Raw genomic sequence first — 24,297 nt, forward strand, 5'->3', positions numbered from 1 at the left:
ATCTTTTTATTGTTTTTATTGATACTTTAACATTGTGCACAAAAGAAAATATCAAGTTGGGTTCCGAGAAACAATTGAACAATCCAAAAATTGCATGTGTGTAACCTGTGTGGTGAGTTAATTTGTGTAATAGAACTGTATTTCATGTTCATTGCAAAACGTAACATTATTCTTTTGGTTCTCAAAGCTGTCATATTTGTAGGCGATAGTTTTAGATAAATCATACTCATAAGAACATCTTTTCTGGCTGCTGTTTCAGTACTCATCATTCCACTATCCACTGGAGAAACTTTCAGAGTATCCATGCCATTAATGTCACTAGACTACACCTCCAACACAGAGATTCTTCTGGGTTTAGGCCAGATTTTCTTTTGGATTTAAAAAAATGTCAAGGAGGCTAGACTGGCTAACAGGTGAATGATGACCCAGGCAGTGAGAAATGTATGTAAAGGTTTGGGCATAGTCCCTAAGTAGCTCAGACACTGTATGACAGAGATTTAAAATCATCCTCTCCCATTCCATGTTTCTTATACTGTTGCTCCAAATGTAGGTGTGTAATTTAACCAGTTCTTCAATTTTCACGAAAAAACTGTATGTGCTTATAAACTTGGTGCTCCTTATTTTTCTGTCTTTATAATAACCTAACTTGGATAAGCTCCCTTTTTGGTCTCATCATTGTGGAGTTCATTCCAACTCATATTAGCCTTTGTCCCATGCGCATTTTCTTTTAGGGTCCATATTTCAGTAATTATGCCACTTTATATTTCACGTACAATACTTTGAGTATTCTGTTCAATGTTTATTTCATTTTTAAAGTGCTTATGTCGCTAGAGACCAGTGTATTATTAGCTACCCATATTGTTTAATCGGTCGGGGTACATATGTATAAAAGAGGGAACATGTCTATCAAGCATGTATCAAAACTGCTTTGATCGTGTGTAAAAATAAGTCCGATGTGGTGAAGAACAGAAGGAATTGTTAAAGCACAGGCTTTAGTGAGCTAGGTTGGATACAATCTTCTCCATTGCACCACTGAATGTTCCATCTTGTCATTTATCAGGTACTGCATGTTTCTCTGTATGAATTATTCCTACTGTAGAACCACATGTCAGGGAACATGGTAGGGTCATTCATTAGCTAAGGTGCATTATGACTATTTGCATTGAATGGAAATGAATAAGATGGTGACGCTATTACCCAATGTAATCATACTATAAATGTTTCAACCACTAAAATCATAATGAGCTGATTTGAGCGTGCTGTGACCTACATTCAGATCTCGGCTGCGCATGATTGTCTCACTGAGCTACCTTTCTGGTTTCTATAGGACGAAGGCCTAACCAATTTGTTGAGGGTTCAGAAAAGATGCAAGTCTCCAGACAAGCACTTGTGAAAACACCTGGGGTCATATAACAGACAGTGCTCAAGGTGTTTCTTGTGCCCCTGTGCACACTTTAGTATTATAAAAGGGGCCACAAATTCTTGCGCGGTCCCTTCTATAATATGGATCATGTCCATGCACGTTTTGCACCGACACGATCACAATGCAGCATTCCCACTTTCGCATTGGGCCATGGCCACTGGCTAATGAGGGAACATTTTGCCTTTGTGCCCTCGCCCTATTCCATATGTGGATGTGCAGGAAAAGAAGCTGCAGGGAGGCACACTCACTGTGCCGCATAGAGGCGGGGGAGATGCCCTTCCCTGCTCTTCAGAAACAGGCTAGTCCGTCTCCAGTGAAAGATGATGCTGCAGTTTCAAACCAAGGCCCGACCCTTCACTAATGTGCTCTCCTCTGTGCAGGCCCGAGATGTTGGGGCTTGCACCTGTGCTGCGGGCGGGGCATTTTACTTGTACTCGGGTGCCCTGCTCATGCAAGATGCTCCTAGTTAAGAGTGCCCCGCGGCACAGACTGGTACAGTGCGACCGGTATGTAATGTAGCCTCTGATTGCTTTGATGGAGAACAGTCTGTGTAAAAGAAACTACCATTGGTTATGTTATTCTTTGTGCTCATCACTTTTTGGTGACCAACGCATCTGTTTTCTTGAGTACATTGCACTGGCAAGAGAAGCGGCTGACGGTTCTGATATGAAGTAAGTCTTAATTTTGTTAATGACCTAATTAATTTCGTTGATGTTCTTGGGCAAACGAAATGTGAATTTATCTGTTGCAGGAGTGCATTACTCCGGTGTTAAGAGCCTATCTGCACCGTCTAATGTTTTAATATCCACAAAAAATGTCATGAGCTTGAAGAAATATGGCAATACCTAATTCCAGCAAGTTTGTTTTGTCCTGAAGAATCAAAGTTTAAGAACAAAAATGTGCACTCGTTTTTAAACCTGAGTAGGTAATTGACAAAAATATACCTAAACATTTCTTTGGTAGGTGTCAGCACTTAATCAGTTAATTTTGTCAACAAAATTTCTGAAAGTAGCCTTGGGTGCTTCACAAATAAACAGCTGTTCAACTGCTAACATGCGAATGTGGTTAATATTAATGAGCCCATTTTCCCCGCAGGACCAGTGCTTCTACGGCACAGGGACTTGGACGGAAAGCTGCCACTGGATTACATTGCGTCTCAGCAGTTGAAAGAGGAACTTTTCAGCATTCTCCGGCTTCCACAGACTTTGGAGGAATTTAGTGTGGAAATGGAAAAAGACTTGTCTGTCCAGCAAATAGAATTTTCATCATTTCTTCTTTGTAGGATATTGCTAAATTTCTGTTCGATTTATGGCTTGTCTTCAAATATTGCTTCTGCGCATGTGCAGTCACATCATCCACCGGTGAATACTGTCCAGACTCTAAAGAAGCCCACGTCATTTACGGACTGGCTGCTCGAGCAGCACGCGCGGGATCTGCAGACTTTATTTACATTGCCAGAGTTGCTGGCAAAGCTATCAAAGAGCCTGTCGCAGTGCGATGGATTTCACACTCGGGTTTTGCTTGCAGTCCTAACAAACATGATAACGCCTCCACCAATGGCTATGAACTCATAAAGACTGTTCTAGAAGATTCCTTTGGGATGATCTTTGCCCCCCAATGTTCTTTTAATGATTTCCGCCTAATGTGGAAAATCACTTGCACCTATTTTCTAAACCTGGTTGTTTCTGCAATGGACGTCATTTGGGGTGAGGACTATAATGTTGTGTTATAATGATGGGTGTTTCACTTCGATACTAGTCAGTATCTGAGGCTACTTGCTGATCCGAGGGGGTAAAAAACAACCCACATTTAATCCGAAAAACTGGGCAAGGGGAGAGAAATTGGCTGGATGTTTGGATACAGTGTTAAATTGCTTCCTCTAATCAAGGAGTCTAGAAGCTAGGAAACCATTAAGTTCAGTCTGTACAGACCCTCCTAAGAATATTGCGAAAAGTGGATCTTTGCTCTTCATTACAAAATATGTACTAGCACTCCTCGATAGTCTACATATACTGTTATAACAGTCAATCCGTAGACGATGTTTATGTTTCATACTTTAATTCAATTTTACAGAACGTGTTCAATAAAATAGAAAAAGTGCAGAATCATATCAAAAAAGGTCCAATCGAAGAGAAATTGGAAAGGTTCCTGAGCATTGAAAAAAGGACCCATCTTATCAACTTCACACACATTTGTCCCTGACAGTCCGTATTCCTCGAATCATGGGCCTATTTGAATGTCTTTCAATACTAGTGCAAAGTTCCATACAACCATCAATGAGATAGTAGAAGCAAACAGATGACATGTTTTGTTCCACTTCAGAACTTTTTCATTACCCTGAAAAAACCTAAATACATGTCCAAGGCTCTATTGAGAAACTCTACCCAAGTCCCTAAGATTTGGAGTAGAATTCTTGAGATTCTGAGTAAAGGTGCACCTCTGCTCCACCACCCATGAGTTTCAGACGGAACCCTAGGTGACCCTAACCCTCTTTTGTGCATAACAGAGCACCACACATGCACAACCTAATCAAATGCTCAAACCCTTCCCCCACAGCACATAAACTAGGCATGCATGACCATAGGTGAACTCTCTCCTGTGACAGCACTAATACATAAAGAGGACTTCTGGAGAATTGGATTGTCAGTCTGCCTTTTCCTATCTCTGTACCCTGGCCAGTCATACCTCCAATTGCTTTCAGGTTTTTCAAATGCTCACTACTGCTTTCGTCTTAGTAGAGACCCATTCAAAGCACTTGGACTAGGCTGAAAGGTGTCTTTACCAGATTTGTAGAGAACCGGACAGAAGAGTCCACGAGATATTTGTGTTTTAATCATATTATTTAAACATGCATGACTCATGCCTTAGGGTGATTTGTGATACTGCATGTGCATTATTACCACATTGGAGTCTATACGTCCTGCACCAATAACGCACCTTTTGGGCTAGAATATACTCATGTGCCTCATGTAGCATATATGCGCCCCATGGCAAACTCCGTACCTCTCAGCTCACTCTCACTTGGGCGTGTTGCCCTCTTTGAAATCATCAGCCCCTCTGTTAAGTATCAAAATATCCTCCTCCCCTTGAGACCTCCTTAAGATCATTAACCCTGCATCTCACCCTAAAAGTGGTTCACCTCGGTTGACTTCATTGCTTTCGCCCTTGTTGTAAACATGTATCATTCTCACTCTGCAGCTGTTGTGCATGTAAGAAATGTAATCAGTTAGTAGATGGTATTTGTTTATGGAAACCGCACAGTTTTGCAGGTAGTGGAAACCGCCCTCTCTGGTGGATTCTGACACAGTTCATGGTTCACTCATGTGAGACATCAACTGTGCACCACTCCTCCAATTGCATCCAGTAAGCTCTAAGACTCGTTAGGCTGGATCTAGCCTTGTTTTCAGTATCTTGAACTGACCTAAATCCCAACATGTCTTTCAGAAAATAGAACACCTGCATTCATCCATCCATCATTGGTGGCCCCAGTCCGAACAATACAAAGTCCTTGCATCACTTGAATGCGTCTCTGTTGTACTCATCTCGGCCTCCTTATAAAATAAAAAAAAGAATACATTGGAAGTAACCAATATAGGTAGGACCACCAAAGCTGGTCTGTACAACAAACACAGTATCACATTCGAGTGATGGCACACCGGGGTTTCCACCTGTAACTGCCAAAGATGTGCCCATAGCTAAATGTTACTATGCATTCTTTAGTTGATCTTGGGGTCTCTAATTAATGGTAGAATCAACAGTTGAAGACAGCCCTTCAACTTTGACACTAATTGATCTTACAATACGTTTTTGCTCTTTATACTCGAAGTGAAATGTGTACTACATAGCACAGTGCCGTCATTGCACTGATGATAGCGGACTGGTCGGATATGGCCATTGAAAAAAGTTCGAGCCATCAGCAGCTACCACTAAAATAATTGTATTTTTTAATGGGATGGGTGACACATTTTATACGTTGCAGTGAGGACAATGACGCCACGTTTGTTTCCCAGCATTTGTGGAATTTCATTTTACCACCATATTTATATAAGATGTTTTCAGGCAAATATAATTATAGGTTGTTATGTTAATCTTATATTTTATTTTATATGGAAGTTGAATAAATATTTTTGAAAGTTTTTTTCTGCTTTGACTCTGATTTTTACATTGAAGGTAATGCGAGTGCCTTTATCTTCACGATAAAAGGCTGCATCGGAGCCTTCTAAATGTGTGCTATTGTGCCTGGCAACTTGGACAAGGTACGTGAGGGAAAACGTGCTGTGGGACTATTGCTTGAGCAGCAACAAAATCAAATACATCTCAGACATAATTGATCGACTTAGGTGCGATAGAGATTGTGGCACAAATGTGCAAATGGTTGAGAAAAGTATGTGAAAGTGCACAGACTTTTTGCGGCATGCACTTCAATGTATCTCCTTTTTTTAATTTAAATTTTTTATCTGAACAGGAAAATACACAAAAAAGAGAGTAAACAGTCAAGATATATAGCATCAGATATAGAGCATAAATAATAACGAGCTACAAACGAAACCCAAACCACATAATTGTGAAATCACACTTAATAGCTATAAAACTCACTCCGTAGTAAATTCGTAATACATCTTATCTGAATAATTTAAAACATGTTTCAAAAAGGTCCACATTAAGTTACCACTAAAAGATATAGAAATTCCCTATAGTAGAAATCATTCTTACTTGATTAAAGTGCATACTATCCTTACAGCAGATATCCCTCTAATCACTTAAAAAAGTGCAATGTGCAGAAGAATAAAGTACATACAAATCCAGCAGAAGATATACTTCTAATCGCTTCAAAAGTGCCATGTGCAAAAAATGTGTTTAAGTATTCCAGGGCCCTCCTGTATCCTTCAAAGTGCATTGTCCTAATAGCAAGAATCTAATCTAAAAAATGTTTTTGCCAAACCCTAAGTAGAAATCATTCTTACTTGATTAAAGTGCATAGAATCCTAACGACGGATATACCTCTAACCACTTAAAAAAGTGCAATGTGCAGAAGAATAAAATGCATACAAATCCAGCAGCAGATATACTTCTAATCGTTTCAAAAGTGCCATGTGCAAAAATGTGTTTGACGTATACAAGAGGGCCCTGCAAAACTTAAAGTGCGTTGTGCTAGTAGCAAGAATCACCTAGATCCTATAATCACCTTTCGTTCTCAAGCTCATTAAAAAAAATGTTTTGCCAGATACCTCTGAATCTTAAAGCTGCTCCTATACGCTTGGCATAGGCCTCCTCTAATCTGCAGGTCCTGGACATTTTATTAAACCAATGTTCAATACTAGGTTGTTTATTGGTTCTCCAGTTTTGAAGGACAAGTGACCTAGCAACTGCAATAGAAATTAATATAAAATACTGCTGATGTTTTGTGAAACACTTCACTTCTCCTGATGAGTCAAATAATACCAACATAGCTGATGGCGTGGCCAACTGCCGACGGGAATGGCCGCACGGTAGCTGAGCTCCGTAGCGCCACTCCGGAACTATCCGCCTAAAACCATCCGCCCTGGCCGAAACTTCTCCCAGAGGGGCTTAAGGAAGCTGGCTGTTGCTACCCGAGAAGCGGACAAAGTTTGGGCGGGAGCAGAGGAGACCGGACTAGATCGTTACCGTCGCACGATCTGCCTACTGAGACCGTGCCGGGAGAGTGACGCTCCTCGGCAGGCGGGCCTCACGCAACGCTGCGGCCTTCGCCGTGACCGGACCTGAATGTGGGAAAGGCCGGTGCTGACACTCCTGGCGATGACACACACAGTGGACATCTAGCAGAGTGTCCCAGCCTGCAGGTGGGCTCCAGGAGGTTAGTGGTGTTCTGGCGCTGTTCGAGGTTGGCCCCCCGCTCCGTCAATATAACTTACATCGCAACGGGGGCTCCTGAACAGAGGTGTATTCCATCATGACCATTGATCCTGCGCTATCCCTCCCTCGCCTGCCCTTCCAGTTTAACGGGCGGATTCGAGGGCTGAGGTGACGACCGACCATCTATAGAGCGTGTAACCCCCTAAATGGTGAGTGGCGCCGACTGGGGTGTGCTGGTGACGCCGTGGCGCACTGAGGTATCGAGGGAGCTGTGGTGTCCTGGTTGCTGCCCAGACCGATTTGTCCACCCCTGCGTGAGTTGGCACTCGGACACACAGCTCCTTATAAAGTACAACAGAACTGCATAGAGGTGAACGTCTTGGGCCCCTCGTGCCTCTTTTAACCACCAGCGGGGGTGGCGTAGCCCCAGGAGTTAGGGTGCCACTTGCCAATACCGACAGGCCGGGTGGAGGGTTTCACTGCAGGCGGTGATGAGTAGCGGGTGCATCTGGACCCTTCCTCGCTCCCCCTTGATGAAGCAGACAGGGCGTCGGGCCGCAGTGGACGTACTGCAGCGCAGGCCAAACTAGAGAAATTTGCATGGCAGAAACACCAGGAAGATGATCAGGGAGCGGCCGAGGTCCAAGGCGATGCAGCGGAGCCAGCGAACAAAGATCTCCTTGCAGTGATCACCGCAGTATGCACCTCTCTTGAGACCCGGATCGATACAGTTGCCACGGAGGTGGCCCTGATTATGGAGTACATGAGGAAGATGGCGGACCGAATAGGTACAGTTGAGACCACTACTAAAAAACTTGTGACCGACACCTCCCTCCTTAAGAAGCAGGTTACCGAACTGCGCACCTCGCATGAAGCAATGGCTCTACAGCTGGATGAATACGAAGGCAGGATGAGGCGTAACAACGTTCGTATTCTTGGCATTCCGGAGCGGGCGGAGGGGCAAGCAGCTGACCTGTTTGTGGAGGAGCTGATTCTAAAACACCTTCAACCTCGAGGCCTGTCTAAATGTTATTCCATTGAATGAGCTCATTGTGTACCCGGAGGTAGGCCGAAGCCGGGTTGCCCCCCCTCCCCACCGCTCCTGGCCCGTGTGTTTAACTTCCGTGATCGCAATGTGATCCTCCAGACGGCGCGAGCGCCCCCCGTTGACATTCGAAAACAGCCGAGTCACGTTCTTTCCAGATTTCACCCTGAGGGTCTAGAAACAACGTCGTGATTTCCTGGAAGTAAAACGGGCCCTCAGAGACCAGGAGATCAAAGATGCCATGTTGTTCCCAGCAAAACTCTGAGTCGAATCAGACGGCAAACTGTGGTTCTTCACAAGGCTGGAGGACGCCTGGGACTGGCTTGAGGGCTGGCGGACAGTTGGCAAGAAGCCGCTCAAATCTCCTTCCGTGGCAGACTGACAAGGCGATTGGCGCCAGCAGAGACGCTCCCCTCCACACTCTGATTCAGACTCTCAAGGTCCCGCAAGGCGACTATGAGCCATGCTCCACAATAAGTGACTGATTGGTAACCCTTTGGTTTCTCATGTTTGTCTATGTAGTATCGTGATTTTAGTTGCATTTTTTATTCAGGCTTCGTATGTGACCTTTGATGCTTTTCGCGTTATTGAACTGCAAGTATCAGAATATACTCATGATTCTTGTTTTACGTTTGATAAGTGTGCCCCTAAGACATTGACTCATTTAAATTTGGCCAAACGGGCTGAGTGGCCGGGGCGAAATATAGTAATTGTGCATTGTAGTCTAAGGGAGTGGAGTTGCTCACGTTCCTGAACAACGGCACTCTGCAAGTTTCAGTCTCGCTGTGCAGGGAGGCAGGGTGGGGGGGACCTAGTGTGGGTGGGGGGGGTGTTTGCTAATTATGTTCTTTTTATGTTTTGCATCGGTGGGTTGCAACCCTTGGTATTCTAGCAACATGCATTGTCCTAAAATTTTCTGTACATTTGAATTTTATCTGAGCTGTCTCTGGCAAATTATTGACCTAGGTTTTGCCATGCGGGGGGACTACTGGAACCATTCTTGGAGGGGCCCATCAGACGACCTGTTTTTTACACCGGGAGGGTCTGATGGAGCCTGGTACAGGACTTAGAGTTTCCAAGTGGAATGTCAATGGCCTGGGGGACAAGATTAAGAGGGGAATTGTCCTATACTATGTCAAACGGCAAGAACTTGATATTGTAATGCTTCAAGAGACTCATTTGGTGGGAAACTCGTGTATGGCCCTAAACAGAAAGGGATAGCGCATGGTAGTGCACTCTGGATTCACATCAGGCTCCTGGGGGATGGGGGTTCTGCTCTGGAAAGGTTGCCCCTATATTATTCATAACACCTGGACTGACACTCTGGGCAAGTATTCAGCTGTAACGGGCACTTGGGAGGGACGTACCCTCAATATAGTCTCCGTGTATGCCCCCCCAGGTTTACATCGACTGACACTACGAGACGTAGGGACGCTGTTAGTGGAACTGCCGGTGGGGGCGTTAATACTGGGGGGTGACTTTAATCTAACGATGGATGGTTCTCGGACCGACTTCCTCCCCGAGACGACTTGCCACGAGACTCACAACTCCAAGAATTCGCCAATGCCCTGGGTGTGGTTGACATATGGAGGTGGCTGAATCCCTCACACACGCACTACACATTTCAATCGGGAGCACACGGAAGCCAATCTCGAATTGATTACATGTTTACTCATGCTCAAGATATACACGCTTTTACTGACGCCCAGTGTCTGGCACGAGGAATATCCGCTCACTCCCCCCATTAACGACGTTTGGCATGCCATGTGCCAGGCGCCCCGGCTCAATAATGATACAGCCGTGGGCGCTAAAAATACCCCTCATCAAAGAGGCTCTCATACAGGACACCGAGCACTATTTTGCGGAAAACGTGGGGTCGGTGGCCTCGGCAGTGACGCTTTGGGGGGCATAAAGGGCAGGGCGCTGTCCTTAATAGTGGGACATAAGACCGAACGCTCTCGGAGGTCGGTCGAAATGGAAGCAGACATATTGGCCATGGAGGTGGCCATCTCGCAAGCCCCTGACCCCACAGTCCAACACAATCTTAAACTTTAGCGACAGGATAATAGACAACTCCTTTTGGAGGAGGCCACGATGCGCTCCCTATCTACCCGGCACCGAATCTATGAACAGGGCGAGCGTACCGGCAAACTCCTGGCTTTACTGGAACGTAAGGAGCAGACAGTGCAATGGATCCATGCGATCACTGGCCCCGATGGTACACTCCTCACTGACCCTCAGGAAATTGCTGATACTTTCACATCATATTTTGAGGAGGTCTACAAGAGCCCGGACGCTTCTCAAGCCCCAATGTCGGCTGATCTTCTTGCCACCGTCAACGTGGTGTGCATTTCCCCACAGGATAGGGACACTTTAGAGGTTGATATTACTGAGGCGGAAATTCAAAAAGCCATACTAGACGTACGGTCCGGCAAAGCGATGGGTCCAACTGGACTTCCCATTGAGCTCTTCAAACCCATGGCAGCTAAATTAGCACCCCACTTGTTGGGCCTGTATGGGTAGTGCTATCAGTTGGGACTCCTCCCAACGGATATCCGTACTGCCGCTATAGTTGTCATTCACAAGTCCAACAAGCCTGCAGAAGAATGCAAGTCGTACCGCCCTATTTCCCTCCTCACAGTTGAAGCTAAAATCCTCGCCAAGCTCCTGGCCAATCGACTCCTTCCCTATATCACCGATTTAATACACCCAGACCAATCTGGCTTTATGCTGGGAAGGAATACGGCCAGAAATCTCAGTCGGATGCACGGGGCCCTGGGTAGACTTAGTACCATCGAGGAGTAAGGAATCCTGCTTTCCGTAGATGCCACTATGGCACTCGATACCATCGAATGGGACTTCCTCTTCGCCGTGTTGAGTCGTATGGGGTTTGGACCCAAGCTGATTGAATGGATTAAGCTACTATACACACAACTCACAGCATATGTCACCGTAAATAACCATTGGTCTGCCACTTTTCCCCTCCGACGGGGCATGAGGCAAGGTTGCCCGTTGTCCCTGCTCCTTTTCGCTCTGGTATTAGAGCCACTGACCGTTTGGATCAGGGGAATCCAGGTATTCGGGGACTTAAATGGACGAATGACCATGAAGACCGCATTTCGCTATATGTGGATGATATTTTTCTTTATCTGGCTTCACCAGCACGTTCGCCGCGGAGGGTACTCCATATCTTCACATATTTGGTGCACACTCGGGATATCATATAAACTGGTCCAAATCCTAGATGTATGTATTGTGGGTGAACCTTTGGGATACGGGATACCGGTTGCTACCCAAGGCTTCCGATATCTGGGAGTTTTTGTCACCACAGATGTTAATACTTTTATCGAACTGAACTTGCTGGAGCCCCTCCAACGTTTAAAATCAGACGCCCAACACTGGCGATCTCTCCCTCTCACCCTCCTGGGACGTGCGTCCTTATTCAAGATGCTTGCGCTCCCGCACTTTCTCTATGCGCTCCAAAACGCTCCTTATCCAATACCAGATGCTTATTTCTCCCAAATCGATAGCGTGGTGCGGGGATTATTATGGGACGACCGCCCGCCATGCATCGCTATGAATAAACTCACCATGGGATGGTACAACGGGGGTATAGGGTTGCCAGATATACGACTTTACTACCAAGCTTCCCAACTGACGGAAGTTAATAGATGGGTGTTCGGCTCACACAACAACCCTAATTTCCGTACCGATCGCTGGCTCGCTCATGGGAACGGGTAGCTATAATAGGGCACTGTACACCAATCCCCGTAAACTTAACTTGACAGGCCCTATGGCCCGTACGGTTGAGGTGTGGCATGGAGTCACAAGAAGGTTGGGATAGCATAACCGTCTAACTAAAACAACTCCTCTCTGGGAACCGGTCATACTAGATCGACTCAGCACATGCCCCGGTTTTGATAAATGGGACACTATCGGGATTTCTACAGTGGGGGACATGTGGGTGAAGAGGAAACTGGTGACATTTACTGACCTCCAGAGTAAGTACCACCTTGCGCCTTCGGAAACTTTTCAATATCTCCAGATCAGCCATGCTATCTCCACTGCCATGCAAAAAGGAACCCCTCTCCCTGATTCTTCCCCATTAGAAGACCGGTTGTTATTAGATCCAATGGACGACAAGGCCATCTCCCTCACCTATAAAAAAACTTGTAAATAACGGGGCTGATCCGATGCAGAAATTACGAATCAGCTGGGTGGCTGACCTGGGTGACATAGATGACGAAGACTGGAGGGACGCCCTGGCTTCTCCCAGAGAGGTAGCAATCCCCATGCGACTCCGCCTCATCCAGCTTTAAAATCCTTCACCGGGTCTACTTTGACGCTAAGCTACTGTTCAGGCTGGGCAGGCGGCCTGATCCGCTCTGTCTCCGACAATGCAACCAAACTGGCACATTTACACACATTCTATGGGAATGACCACAGATACAAAGCTACTGGGAAAAGGTGACTCGCCAAATGGCCAGAACATGTGACAAGCCCCTGAGACCCTCTCCCAAACTCTGCCTTCTTAATGTATGGGAGGCTACTGACATCTGCCAGGCGTAACAGGCATGGGTCGCGATGGGTTGGGTCACTGCAAAGTGCAACATTGCACAGAAATGGGGGGTAGCCGCGAGCCCTTTGGTAAAAGATTGGGCTAGGGACATGGATTGCGCAATGATAGCTGAGAAAACGGTATTCAAGAGACGAGGATGCCTCAGGAAATGGGATCAAAAATGAGGAAAGTGGAACAAGTACAGGGGGGACATTTGTATCTCTCCAACTGTGGAATTAAGGCATGAAAGTCAAACACTGATGGCACTCCTCGCAGTTGAAGCTGAGTCCCTCCCACTGGTGAACTGACTCAACAGTGTATGTGTGGCCCTATCATTGCATGTTGCTCATTGGATGTAATGTCCTGGGTTGGGGTCGTTTTACATAGATGGGTGGGGGGCCTCCAGAGGCAGCGAACCGATACATTCTCTATCCAATGTATGGAAAAGTGATGATGCCAATGTTTTGTCTTCTTTTATGGATACACCAATACGATTGTATAATGCTATGCACCGATGCATGTTTATCAAAAATAAAAACAGTTCTAAAAAAAACCCATAGCTGATGGCTCAATTGGCAAGGATAAAATCAGAGACATCTTGGCAAAAATCGCTTTCCAGAAGTGCTGCAAATCATTAAATTCATAGAATATATGCACCCAGCCACCATTACCATTTTTGTTGCATCGAAAACATTGATTCGGGCTCGTTTGAAACATTTTGGAGAGTCTTTCGGGTGTATAATATAATAACCATCTAGATAAAAAATTCATTCTCTTACAGTTAGCACCTCTGAATGCTTTATTTGCTAACTCACTAAGTTGTTTCCATTCTTTGACATTAAACTTACAGCCAGTCTCCGAGTAGATTTTTTGGAGTTCTTTTGTCAAGATCTCGTCAGAATGGGCCACTTGATGAAGCAGCCGTTACTAACGTCCGACCCCCACAATTTTATTAGCCATCTACTTAGTGATTTGATGTGCCATTTCGCCCAACATGGTATAATTGTTTTTAAGGAAATTAGCTAGCTGTAAGAAACTAAGAAAGAGGCCAGTAGTCAGTGTACTGGCTCGGAGTCAAACCGTTTCCCAGGTAATTAGGTTTTCGTGATTATAAAAAATTACCTAGCAGGAGAAAACCTAACTCTTGCCATACCTGATAAAGCCCTCTGGACAGTAGGAGACCTTCTGCTTCACAATCCTGTATATGGGTATATGCATGAAATCTAGGGATATTTCGTAATTAAAAAAATTATTGAATTCTTTCGGCTAATGTCAGTATCACCTTGTACCTTGTTTTTATCGGAAGTTTCGCCAAACATAGAAAAACTGGAAGTGTTATAGCACTTTCCTTCATCATGTGAGTTAGCAGAAAATTATCAAAAAACGGCTTTTCCATGCCGAGTTGGGAGAGTAAATTAGCTAAAGAAGCCTGGTAATACGTGGAAAAATGTGGAAGTGCCGCGCCCCCTGATGTTGCATCCAATTGTTATGTAGCAATTTTAACCCGGGATGTTTATTATTCCATACAAACTTCCTGACTTTTTGATCTAGCGCTTTAAAATATAAATTCATGATTTTCAAAGGAAGATTGTCAAAAAGAAACAAAAACAAAGGAAGCACCGACATTTTGACCATAGAGATCCTCCCTATTAATGATATTGGGAGCATTGACCATTTGTCTAATAGCTTTTTCCACTTTCGTGAGCATGCTAGTATATTCGAGTGACGGCACACCGGAGTTTCCACCTGTAACTGCCAAAGATGTGCCCATAGCTAAATGTTACTATGCATTCTTTAGTTGATCTTGGGGTCTCTAATTAATGGTAGAATCAACAGTTGAAGACAGCCCTTCAACTTTGACACTAATTGATCTTACAATACGTTTTTGCTCTTTACACTCGAAGTGAAATGTGTGCTGCATAGCACAGTGCCGCCATTGCACTGATGATAGCGGACTGGTCGGCTATGGCCATTGAAAAAAGTTCGAGCCGTCAGCAGCTACCACTAAAATAATTGTATTTTTTAATGTGGGATGGGTGACTCATTTTTACACGCAGCAGTGAGGACAATGACGCCACGTTTGTTTCCCAGCATTTGTGGAATTTCATTTTACCACCATGTTTATATAAGATGTTTTCAGGCAAATATAATTAAAGGTCGTTATGTTAATCTTATATTTTATTTTATATGAATAAATATTTTGAAAGGTTTTTTCTGCTATGAATTTGATTTTTACATTGAAGGTAATGTGAGTGCCTTTATCTTCACGATAAAAGGCTGCATCGGAGCCTTCTAAATGTGTGCTATTGTGCCCGGCAACTTGACAAGGTACGTGAGGGAAAACGTGCGGTGGGAATATTGCTTGAGCAACAACAAAATAAATACATCTCAGACATAATTGATCGACTTAGGTGCGAGAGAGATTGTGGCACAAATGTGCAAATGGTTGAGAAAAGTATGTGAAAGTGCACGGACTTTTTGCGGCATGCACTTCAATGTATCTCCCGTGAGGGCATGCCTTGCATAATGTCTTCTGTAAATCATTTTCTGCTCTAACCAGTCTCCTGCAAAACATTTTCTGCTCAAACCAGTAGCCAGAAAGGGAAACTGGTGCAAAATTCATACTTACAAAAGTTTGGCGTGTTTGTGAGTTTCGAATAATAATTCATTATGCAAATATCGCAATAATACAAATTTCACCCCATCTTTATTTTTATTTCACGATTTCGATCTTAAAGAAAGTGTATTTGGCCAGCAGAATTGAAAACTAGTTTTTCATTCACAGAAATGAAAAAAATAGCAAAAAAAACATTATTAACAAGAAAGAAAAGGTGAGTGAATAGCAAATTTCCACTTCGTAAAATAAATAAATACATAAATTAAAGTCTGAGGCAGTGCAGAAAAGGGAGGTTTAAAGCACTCTTCACTGCTGAGAGCATATCGTGCAACCCTCCAAAAATGATAAGAGCAGAAAAAATGTGACAAACAATAAAATGCTTCACATCCGTATTACTCCCGTGTATATTTTCACATATAGCCATATAGTCTTAATTGCCCTGCGGTTATGCTGAGTTGTGTTGCAAACCTCAGTGGAGAGTTGACAAAACTAATTCAACTATTCCTTAGTGGTCAAGGTTTATTACACACATGTACCGTTTGACTACTTTTTTGGGGAGAAAAAAAAATATTGGCCTTTATTTAAACAACTAAAAAATAAACGGCATCGGGCATACTGAATACTTTCCGGAAAATGCATATATGTATCCTAGAAATTGACAGAATTCAAATATGTGAAATACACAAAGAATAGGGCACGTTAGACTCATCACTAAAGAGCCTACAGACTACCAACTCATCTGGCTAATTCTGATGAAAATGTTCCTGCCAGCACTCCCATAGCTTGCAGTGTTTCTGGAGGCAAACCTTCGCCTGCAAAAATACATATTTGTTCATGCTGCGTAACCATTCACTTAAAAGGGGAGGGTCAGTTCAGTGTTGGCCATTATCCGCCTGACCAGCAGCAGGACCTTGGTGTCCGATTCCTCCCTTGTAAGTAGGAAAGCCCGCTTAGGGGATGGAGTGATTGGTCAGCCAAGGATTATTGAAAGGCAATCAAGGAGTTCCTCTTAGAATAACTAAATAATCATTCTGTAGAAAAAAAGTGCAATTTTTATTGTGACATACAATGGATTTTCCATAACGTTTCCATCTGTACTGAAACCTGTGCACATTTTTCAATTGGGTCAGGTGATACCGAGCAGGTTTGGCTACCACTCTAGTACACATCTGTCCAGGCTTCTGTCTGTTAATTCTCCCACATCTTCCTCCCAGGACCAGGAAAAGGAGGGAAAGTATCATGGGTGATAATGACTAGTGACTAGAAATCTTTTTATCCCAAATGACCATAATTGTAAGTTTAGCTTCAAATGGATTAACTGCAATTTTATCATTCATATTTAGGGTAGAGCATTGAAAAGAAGCTGCCAATACCACTAGAATAGTAGCTGGAACGATTTATTAGAAGAAATTGTAGATAAAGTCCGATGGCACTTCACGTCCAACGGCTTGCTTTGGAATCCAGTGTACTCTGTTATTTTCCAGCAATTCCATAATAGAGCAGTCACTTAAAGGGGCATGAGGATCCAACACATCTCCTTTCCTATATAGTTTTAAATTCAACAAAACGAAAAAAAACAAGTGCAAAATTTATGACAATAACTACAATTTTCAATTATGTAACATAATGATATAGTAACTAAATACAGAGGAATTCAGCACATTTCGTACATTGCAACAGAAATCCAGCTGTCCTCTTTCCACCCTCCCTCAAATTCCTGGTGGACCTCTCAATCCTTTCTCCTTTCTCATTATCAGCATTGCATATAGCCAATCGGCGAATGTTCCATTTGTCGCCATTCTCCAAAATGACAGTATTTCTAGACACAACCTTTATCTTTTCAGGACCTGAAAACATTCAGATTCCTTTGCCCAACCATCCTCCCAATTTGACCCGTACCACATTACACACACAGAACTAACGTTCTCATACACGCATCATTTTATTGGGTCTTTCTCTGTATTTCTCTTGTCTATGCTTTACTCTCACAAAGGAAAATAGTTTGGTACCACACCGTCCATGATGGACATGCCATGGAGCTTGATTGGTACTATTTCAGATTCCCGTACCACCAAAGATTTGTCACTGTGTATACAATTTACATACTCTCTTACACATATATCTGATAGTGACTTCTAGCCGCAGATTCCTTACCGTAGAATTTATCCCCACGCGTCAGACTGGATCCTGGAATTTGTCGTGAGCAGTACCCCTACATGCTGATAGGTGACATCGTTCAGTTCTGCGTGGTGCCGCTCACTCCAAAAGTAACGTGCACTGTGCCTATAAAGGCAGCACCCCAGACGTCAGCTCTTTTCTTTCAGTGTTAGTTAGTGCAGATCCACAGAGAGCTACCCACAGTCTTTTTCTATTTTTGTTTTTCTATTTCCTAAAGGTTTTTTAAACTTGTCTCCTGGTGTGGCAGGGGTGTCAATGAGCAATGCTGGATTCAAGCACTGTGGAGACTGTCACTGGCAAATGTCCGTGACTTACCCGCACCTCATCTGTCTCTGGTGCCTTGAGTGCGACCACTTTGCCAAAATCTCCATCGTTTGTCATGCCATGCACCCCACAGCCTTGAGGGACCGATCCCTATAGTTCCATGCCACTCGACATGCAACGCAGCGACAGTCTCAATACCGGTCGAGAGTAAGGTCTTGGGATTGGTCATGGAGCCATAGATCTTCGTTGCAGTCATCCCACTCCTGTAAGTCTTACAAGAAGAAGAGCAAGAACTGGAAGAGGTCTTTGACTTAACCCCATCCATCAAGGCAATCAGGCGAGAGGAAAGAGCATTGTCACTTGAGGCTTGGCTCCACGATTGAGCCTGCACCTGGGCCGTCTCCGCACCTCCCCAAATTTCCAGGAGCTGTAGAAACCCCCGTTTATGAGACTATGCCCCTCTTATTTGGGTGGCCCGTCCCGCTGCAGCACCTTCGCTCCTCATGGGTTTGGGAGGAGCCCCTACTGGTTCCCCACAAGCGGGTCCGCCATCAACGCCAGTCGAATCCCTTATATCCACAGATGGATGGATATGGACCCACGCTTTCTTCTCCAATGCCAGTCCCGCTGTCAATGCTTTGGGCGCCAGTGGCGCTGTCCCCATTCTTATCCCTGACTCGGACATGGAGATGGAGGGGCATTGCCTGGCGCTGACTCCGGTACCGACTGGAGCCACTGCTTCAGGCCAGAGCACGAGTCCTATTCCTATGGGCTAGGATTTGGTGAAGATTGGAGGGGCAACTGGACCCTGAAGAATACCAGTTCCTGATATGGACTGGTGTGAGGAATTGACGGATGCCAGTGGACTGGATACCTCCCCTGATACCGGCTTGTGGTTTGGTCTCTCCTCCTACCATGGCTATAGAGGAGGGATCCATATTTGCTAAGGTGGTGGGGAGGGTAGCTGTGGTCCTCTCCCTTCAGTTGCCGACCATGGCTGTCAAGACTAGCATCTTGAAGGAGGTGTTTCAACCGGTATTCACCTCTTATCCCATTTAATGAAGCCTTGATGGATGTTATGTTATGTTAATTGAGTTTTTAGAGCACAATGGTTAACCTGAGGTGTGCTGGCACTATGCACTGTGTACTGGTTAGCGGAGAAATTATGTCAAGGGATGTCTTGCTTAGGGCCTGGTGCAAGCCCTGCACAGGAGCTCCTGTGAACAAGACTATTGCCCACTGCCATCGCCCACCTCTCTTTCTTCAACCAACCCTTGGTGATCGAAGGCTCCGATTCCCAAGTAAATCCTGGCGCATTCCCTACCACCTCACCGGATAGGGAATCCAAAAGGCTCGACACCTTGGGTAGGAAAAAAATTTCTTCCACCAGCCTGGCATTGCGGTCTGTTAACACTGCATGCCTTTTAGGCCCCTACTCCCATTCACTTTGGGATTTGGTTGCGTAGGTGCGGGATATGGTCCGGAGGAAGCCCCGGAATACTCTCCCAAGCCATGACTGGTGGGAGAGACGCAGCAATCTGTTGTGGGCTGGGCTTTACTGGCTCGCTAGGCAAAGTGGATTTCTCCATCTATGACCTTACAGCACCACGCCTGGCTGAGGACAACTGGCTTTTCAGGGGATGTCCAAGCTTCACTTATGGACATGCCCTTTGATGGCTCCCGTCTCTTTGGAGACATGGCGGACTTAGTGCGGAGCGCTTCAAGGACAGCAGGGCTAAGGCCAGGTCCTTGGGACTTTCCATGGCCCCTGTCAACCCTAGTGCACCTTTTGCTCCTTTAGTGGCTATGGGAGGGGTTTCCAGCTGTGTCCCCTACCTGCCCAGCCACCACAGCCCGCAAGCTTCCAAGCCCCTGTTTGGCCGAGGACACAGCACCCTGGGTCCCCGTGGGTCAGGCAGCCAGAGGCTGGACCAGTCCATCCCCCCACCCCCTCCCTCCACCCCCTCCCACCACCCCTTGCCCTCAGCAGGCGCAGCCTCCAAGCCTCTTTAGTTTGCCCTCCACCCATCATGGGCAACTAGTGGGCACCAGGATACGCCATTGCATGCACCATTGAAGGTCATTAACATCAGACCGCAGGGTTCTCCAGATTATCAGAAGGGGCTACTCCCTCCCCTTCATTACTACCCCCTCTTCTATGCCACCCTCTTATGACAGGCTGACGGAGGACCATCTCTCCTTACTCTGCCAGGAAGTAGCAGCTCTCTTAGTCAAGGGAGCCATTGAGTGGGTGCCGGCATCAGAAGTAGGTTGTGGTTGCTATTCCTGATACTTTCTGGTACCCAAGCTTGACGTAGGCCTTCGTCCTATCCTAGACCTGCGGCATCTCAATTTTTTCCTGAAAAAGAAGAAATTCGAAATGCTCACACTCGCACAAATCCTGTACGCCCTGGACTGGGAAGACTGGATCGTAGCATTGGACTTGCAGGACGCATACTTCCACATCCTCGTCCTGCCTACCCACAGACATTACCTGTGTTTCACGGTAGATCACAAGCACTTTCAGTTCACTGTGCTCCCCTTTGCCCTTGCCAGCGCCCCGCGGGTCTTCACCAAGTTGATGGGGATGGTTGCAGCTCATCTGCGGAGATAAGGGGTGCCAGACTTCCTCTATCTCAACGATTGGCTGTTGAAGGCGGGTTCGTCCCAGGCAGTTGTCTTCTACCTCCAGACTACGGTGCACCTCCTACATTCTCTGGGGTTCACTATCAACATGCCAAAGTCACATCGGACCCCTTCTCAGAAGCTCCATTTCATCTGGTTACAGGCTTTTCCTCCTGAACGGCGAGTCCAGGAAATTCAGCCTATGACACCGATGTTTCAGCTTCTATCCTGGGTTTCGGTGAGATTGACTCCGAGGCTACTGGGCACATGGCCCTCCAGCATCCTGCTTCTGCCACATACCTGCTGGCATATGCAGGCTCTGCAGTTGGATCTTAAAGCCTAGTGGGCACAGCATCAGGGAAATCTCTTCAACATGTTCCAGATTTCAGAGGGCACTGCAAAAGATCTGTAGTGGTGGTTAACGAACCGCGATTGGGTCAGCGGTAGACCCCTCTTTTTTCCCCAACCAGATCTGACATTAATGACAGATTCTTCACTTCTGAGCTAGGGAGGCCATCTAGGAGAGATGGGGATCAGAGGCCTCTGGTCTCTAGCGGAATCTGGACTCCACATCAACCTGTTGGATCGCCAAGCAATCTGACTGGCATTGTAAGCCTTTTTATCCTCAATGAAAAGAAGGCTAGTGCCAGTGTTCATTGACAGCTCCATTGCCATGAAGTATTGCAACAAACATAGTGGGGGGTGGGGTCATGGACCCTTTGTCAAGAGTGTGGGTAAACAGGGGTGTGCAGTTCCTTAAGCTTAAGAGACGAGGATGCAGAGCTGGGTAGGTCCCATGGTGGACGCTGCTTCACATTCAAAACGGTAATAGGCGTTTCCCTCTGCTATCATCTCAAGGTATCAGATTGAATCCCTCTTAGAGTTTTTATCCAGGTCAAGGTTCAATATTACTGTGTGACCTGATGTATGACTCATTACTTTAACACAATGCACCAATTATTTAATCTACTCATTATGTAGTGTAGGTTTCTTATGTTAGATCTTGAAGAATTGCTACTTGATGCATTCCGACAGACACAAGCGAGAAACATGTTTACCTTATTTTAGAACAACTCACTTTCCCTGCTCATTGGGACCATTATATCCTATATTAGCACCATATATTTTTAATAAGGCACATCAGCTCAATCAATAAATAATCTGATACTGAACAGCACTATACCTATTTTAACTCACTCTCTAACACCACTCTACACACACTGCCAGAGCCCTCACCCCCACTTCACCATACAGAAATAAAAAGATCTCCAGCAAAGAGCCCCCCTAGTGGGTGGCTGTTGGGCATTGCAGTGCCAGCCCGACTAGGAGCTAGCCCAATGATGAAGCATGACACCCTTCTGGGTGAGTGAGGGCTCTTGCTCCTATTGGTACACATTCCATGAACTGGAACACTAGTCTCTCTTAATCTTGAGGAAGTGCACACCCCTGTTTACCTATGGACTACTGATACAAGGAGCATGTGTGCTGTACCTATATAAGCTGGTTCATTTTTTGTAGATTCTATGGCCCCTTTGTCAAGAGGCCATGCATCTCTGGATATGGCTGGAATGTCAGGGAATTTTCGTGGTGGATCAACACCTGGCGGGCTCTCTGAATGCCAGGGTGGACAAACTTAGTCGAAGATGCCTAGCTGTTCACAAATGGCATCTCCATCCGGAAGTGGTGCAATGTCTCTTTCAGCAGTGGGGAGAACCTTGGTTAGATCAGTTCGCCACCTCTGAGAATGTGCAATGTAAACACTTCTTCATGATGGAGTTTTCAAGGTGGCTCTCGCTCTGAGACACTTTTCATCTTATGTGTAGCTCCAGCCTCCGTAACGCCTTTACGCCAATACCACTCCTGACCAGAGTTCTCAAGAACATCAGGAATGACAGGGCCCAAGTCATCCATGTGGCTTTGGACTGGACTTGGAGAGTTTGGCATCCTGAGCTGTTAAGTATAGCCATCGATCCTCCGATCAGGCTACCCCATTCAGGAGGCTCCTCTGTTACGGCAGCAGGGGAGAGTGCTCCACCTGAACCTCTCCACGCTCCACCTTCATGCGTGGAGTTTGAGCAGCAACAGTTGACAGCTTTCGTCCTTTTGCCCAAAGTCTGTAATGTCATCTTGGCAAGCAGGTGTCCCTCCACCAAGACAGTTTACGCCTGCCGTTGGGGCAGGTTTGTGGCTTGGTTTGCAGAGAAACAAGTTGACCCTCTTTCTGCCCCCACCCCCCTTTCTCAGGTCCTTCTGTTTATTTTCTCTCTTGTTCAGCAGGGCTCTGCTTTGGCCATCCTAAAAGGCAATCTTTCTGCCATCTCGGCATCTCTGCGGTTGGCTGATCAGCTATCCCTCTTCAAGGCCCCTATTGTATGTAGGTTCCTGAAAGGTCTCCGACATTGTTCCCTCCTTTACCCTTCATCATGCCTCAGTGGGACCTGAATTTAGTTCCTACTTTCCTGATGTGTGCTCCGTTCAAGTCCCTTTACAACTGTCCTCTTATGATTCAAACTATCAAAACGGCCTTTCTAGTGGCAATAACATGTGGCCAGAGGGTCAGTTCGCTACAGGCTTTATCATCAAAGCTCTAGTACCGCAACATCTTCCCAAATAAGATAGTCCTTCACACTAGAGCTTCCTTACTACCAAAGTTGGTCACTCCCTTTCACGTAGGCCAGTCCATCACCCAGCCTACCTTTTATGCTCCAGCTCATCTCTCTAAAGAAGAGGAGTGACTCCACCAGCTGGACCCAAAAAGAGCGTTGTTGTTCCACCTTGACCGCACAAAAAATAGTTCCTGGTAGGATTAACAAGTCTTTGTGGGGTTTTTCGAAGCCCAGAAATGAAAGACAGTACAGGAAAAGACTGTCTCCTGATGGATCATTCTCAGTATCAACATATGCTGCGCATTGGCCAAAAAGCAACCCCCTGAGGGTTTGCATGCTGATTCCACTGGAGCCAAGTCTGGGACCACTGTGATATAACGCGAAATTCTGTTCCTGGACATCTGCTAGGCAGCCATGTCGGCATCTCTGCACATGCTTACCAAGCGCTACTGCCTGCGCAGTCGGGTCCTTAGGGATAGGCACTTTGACCATTTGGTCCTGCTGGACTTTTTAGTGTGAAATTGTTTTGCAGACCCATCTCTGGGGGGTATTGCTTGGGTATCTAGTCTAAGGTAAGGAATCTGTGGCTAGAAGTCTCTATAAGATGAACAACTTAGTTAGCTTTGGTAACGCCTTAACTGGTAGAGATTCTATCTAGCCGCAGATTCCTCACTGACCCACCCATCCTCCCCGCTGTACAAACAGATTTCTAGGGACAGGGCTTGCCCCCTTTCAGGACCCTAGTTTTCCACACCAGTGGTCAGTGTTCTTCGTGGCTTCGCGCTCCTGCAGTGGTAAGTTGCAAAAGAAACGGACATCTGCGTGCTGGGGTTGCTTCTAAATAGGGGCCGCACACATTACTTTCGGCCTGGATGAGGCCGACAACACCACGTGGAGCCATGCAAAGCCCCCTACTGCCGTACAGGAGTACTGATCATGAAAAATGTCCGGAACAGTTTGACACGTGGGGATAATTTTAAGGTAAGGAATTTGTAGCTAGATAGAGTCTCTACCAGATAAGACATTACCGAAGGTAAGTAACTTGCTCTTCTAACTCATGGTCCATATTGTGCTACCAAAACTCCATGCAGGCTCTTCGTTTCATGGCAGATATACCAATATAACCTGAGTGCACTAATTCCAATC

The 24,297-nt window shown here is 45.6% G+C and overlaps 1 protein-coding gene across 3 annotated transcripts in view; it reads left to right on the forward strand.

Moving 5' to 3' along the window:
- Positions 1-5,559, forward strand: part of SLF1 (SMC5/6 complex localization factor 1) — a 557,620-nt gene extending 552,061 nt beyond the window's left edge. For all 3 annotated transcript variants that reach the window (XM_085632479.1, XM_085632478.1, XM_085632480.1), the window contains exon 18: positions 2,519-5,559. In XM_085632479.1, coding sequence (XP_085488605.1) covers positions 2,519-2,997 — 479 coding nt within the window. In that variant the 3' untranslated portion in view covers positions 2,998-5,559. The remainder of the gene's footprint in view (positions 1-2,518) is intronic.
- The last annotated feature ends 18,738 nt before the right edge of the window (positions 5,560-24,297 follow it).

The sequence above is a fragment of the Triturus cristatus genome, chromosome 2_1 (assembly GCF_964204655.1).
Source record: "Triturus cristatus chromosome 2_1, aTriCri1.1, whole genome shotgun sequence".
NCBI classification, from domain to species: Eukaryota; Metazoa; Chordata; class Amphibia; order Caudata; family Salamandridae; genus Triturus; species Triturus cristatus.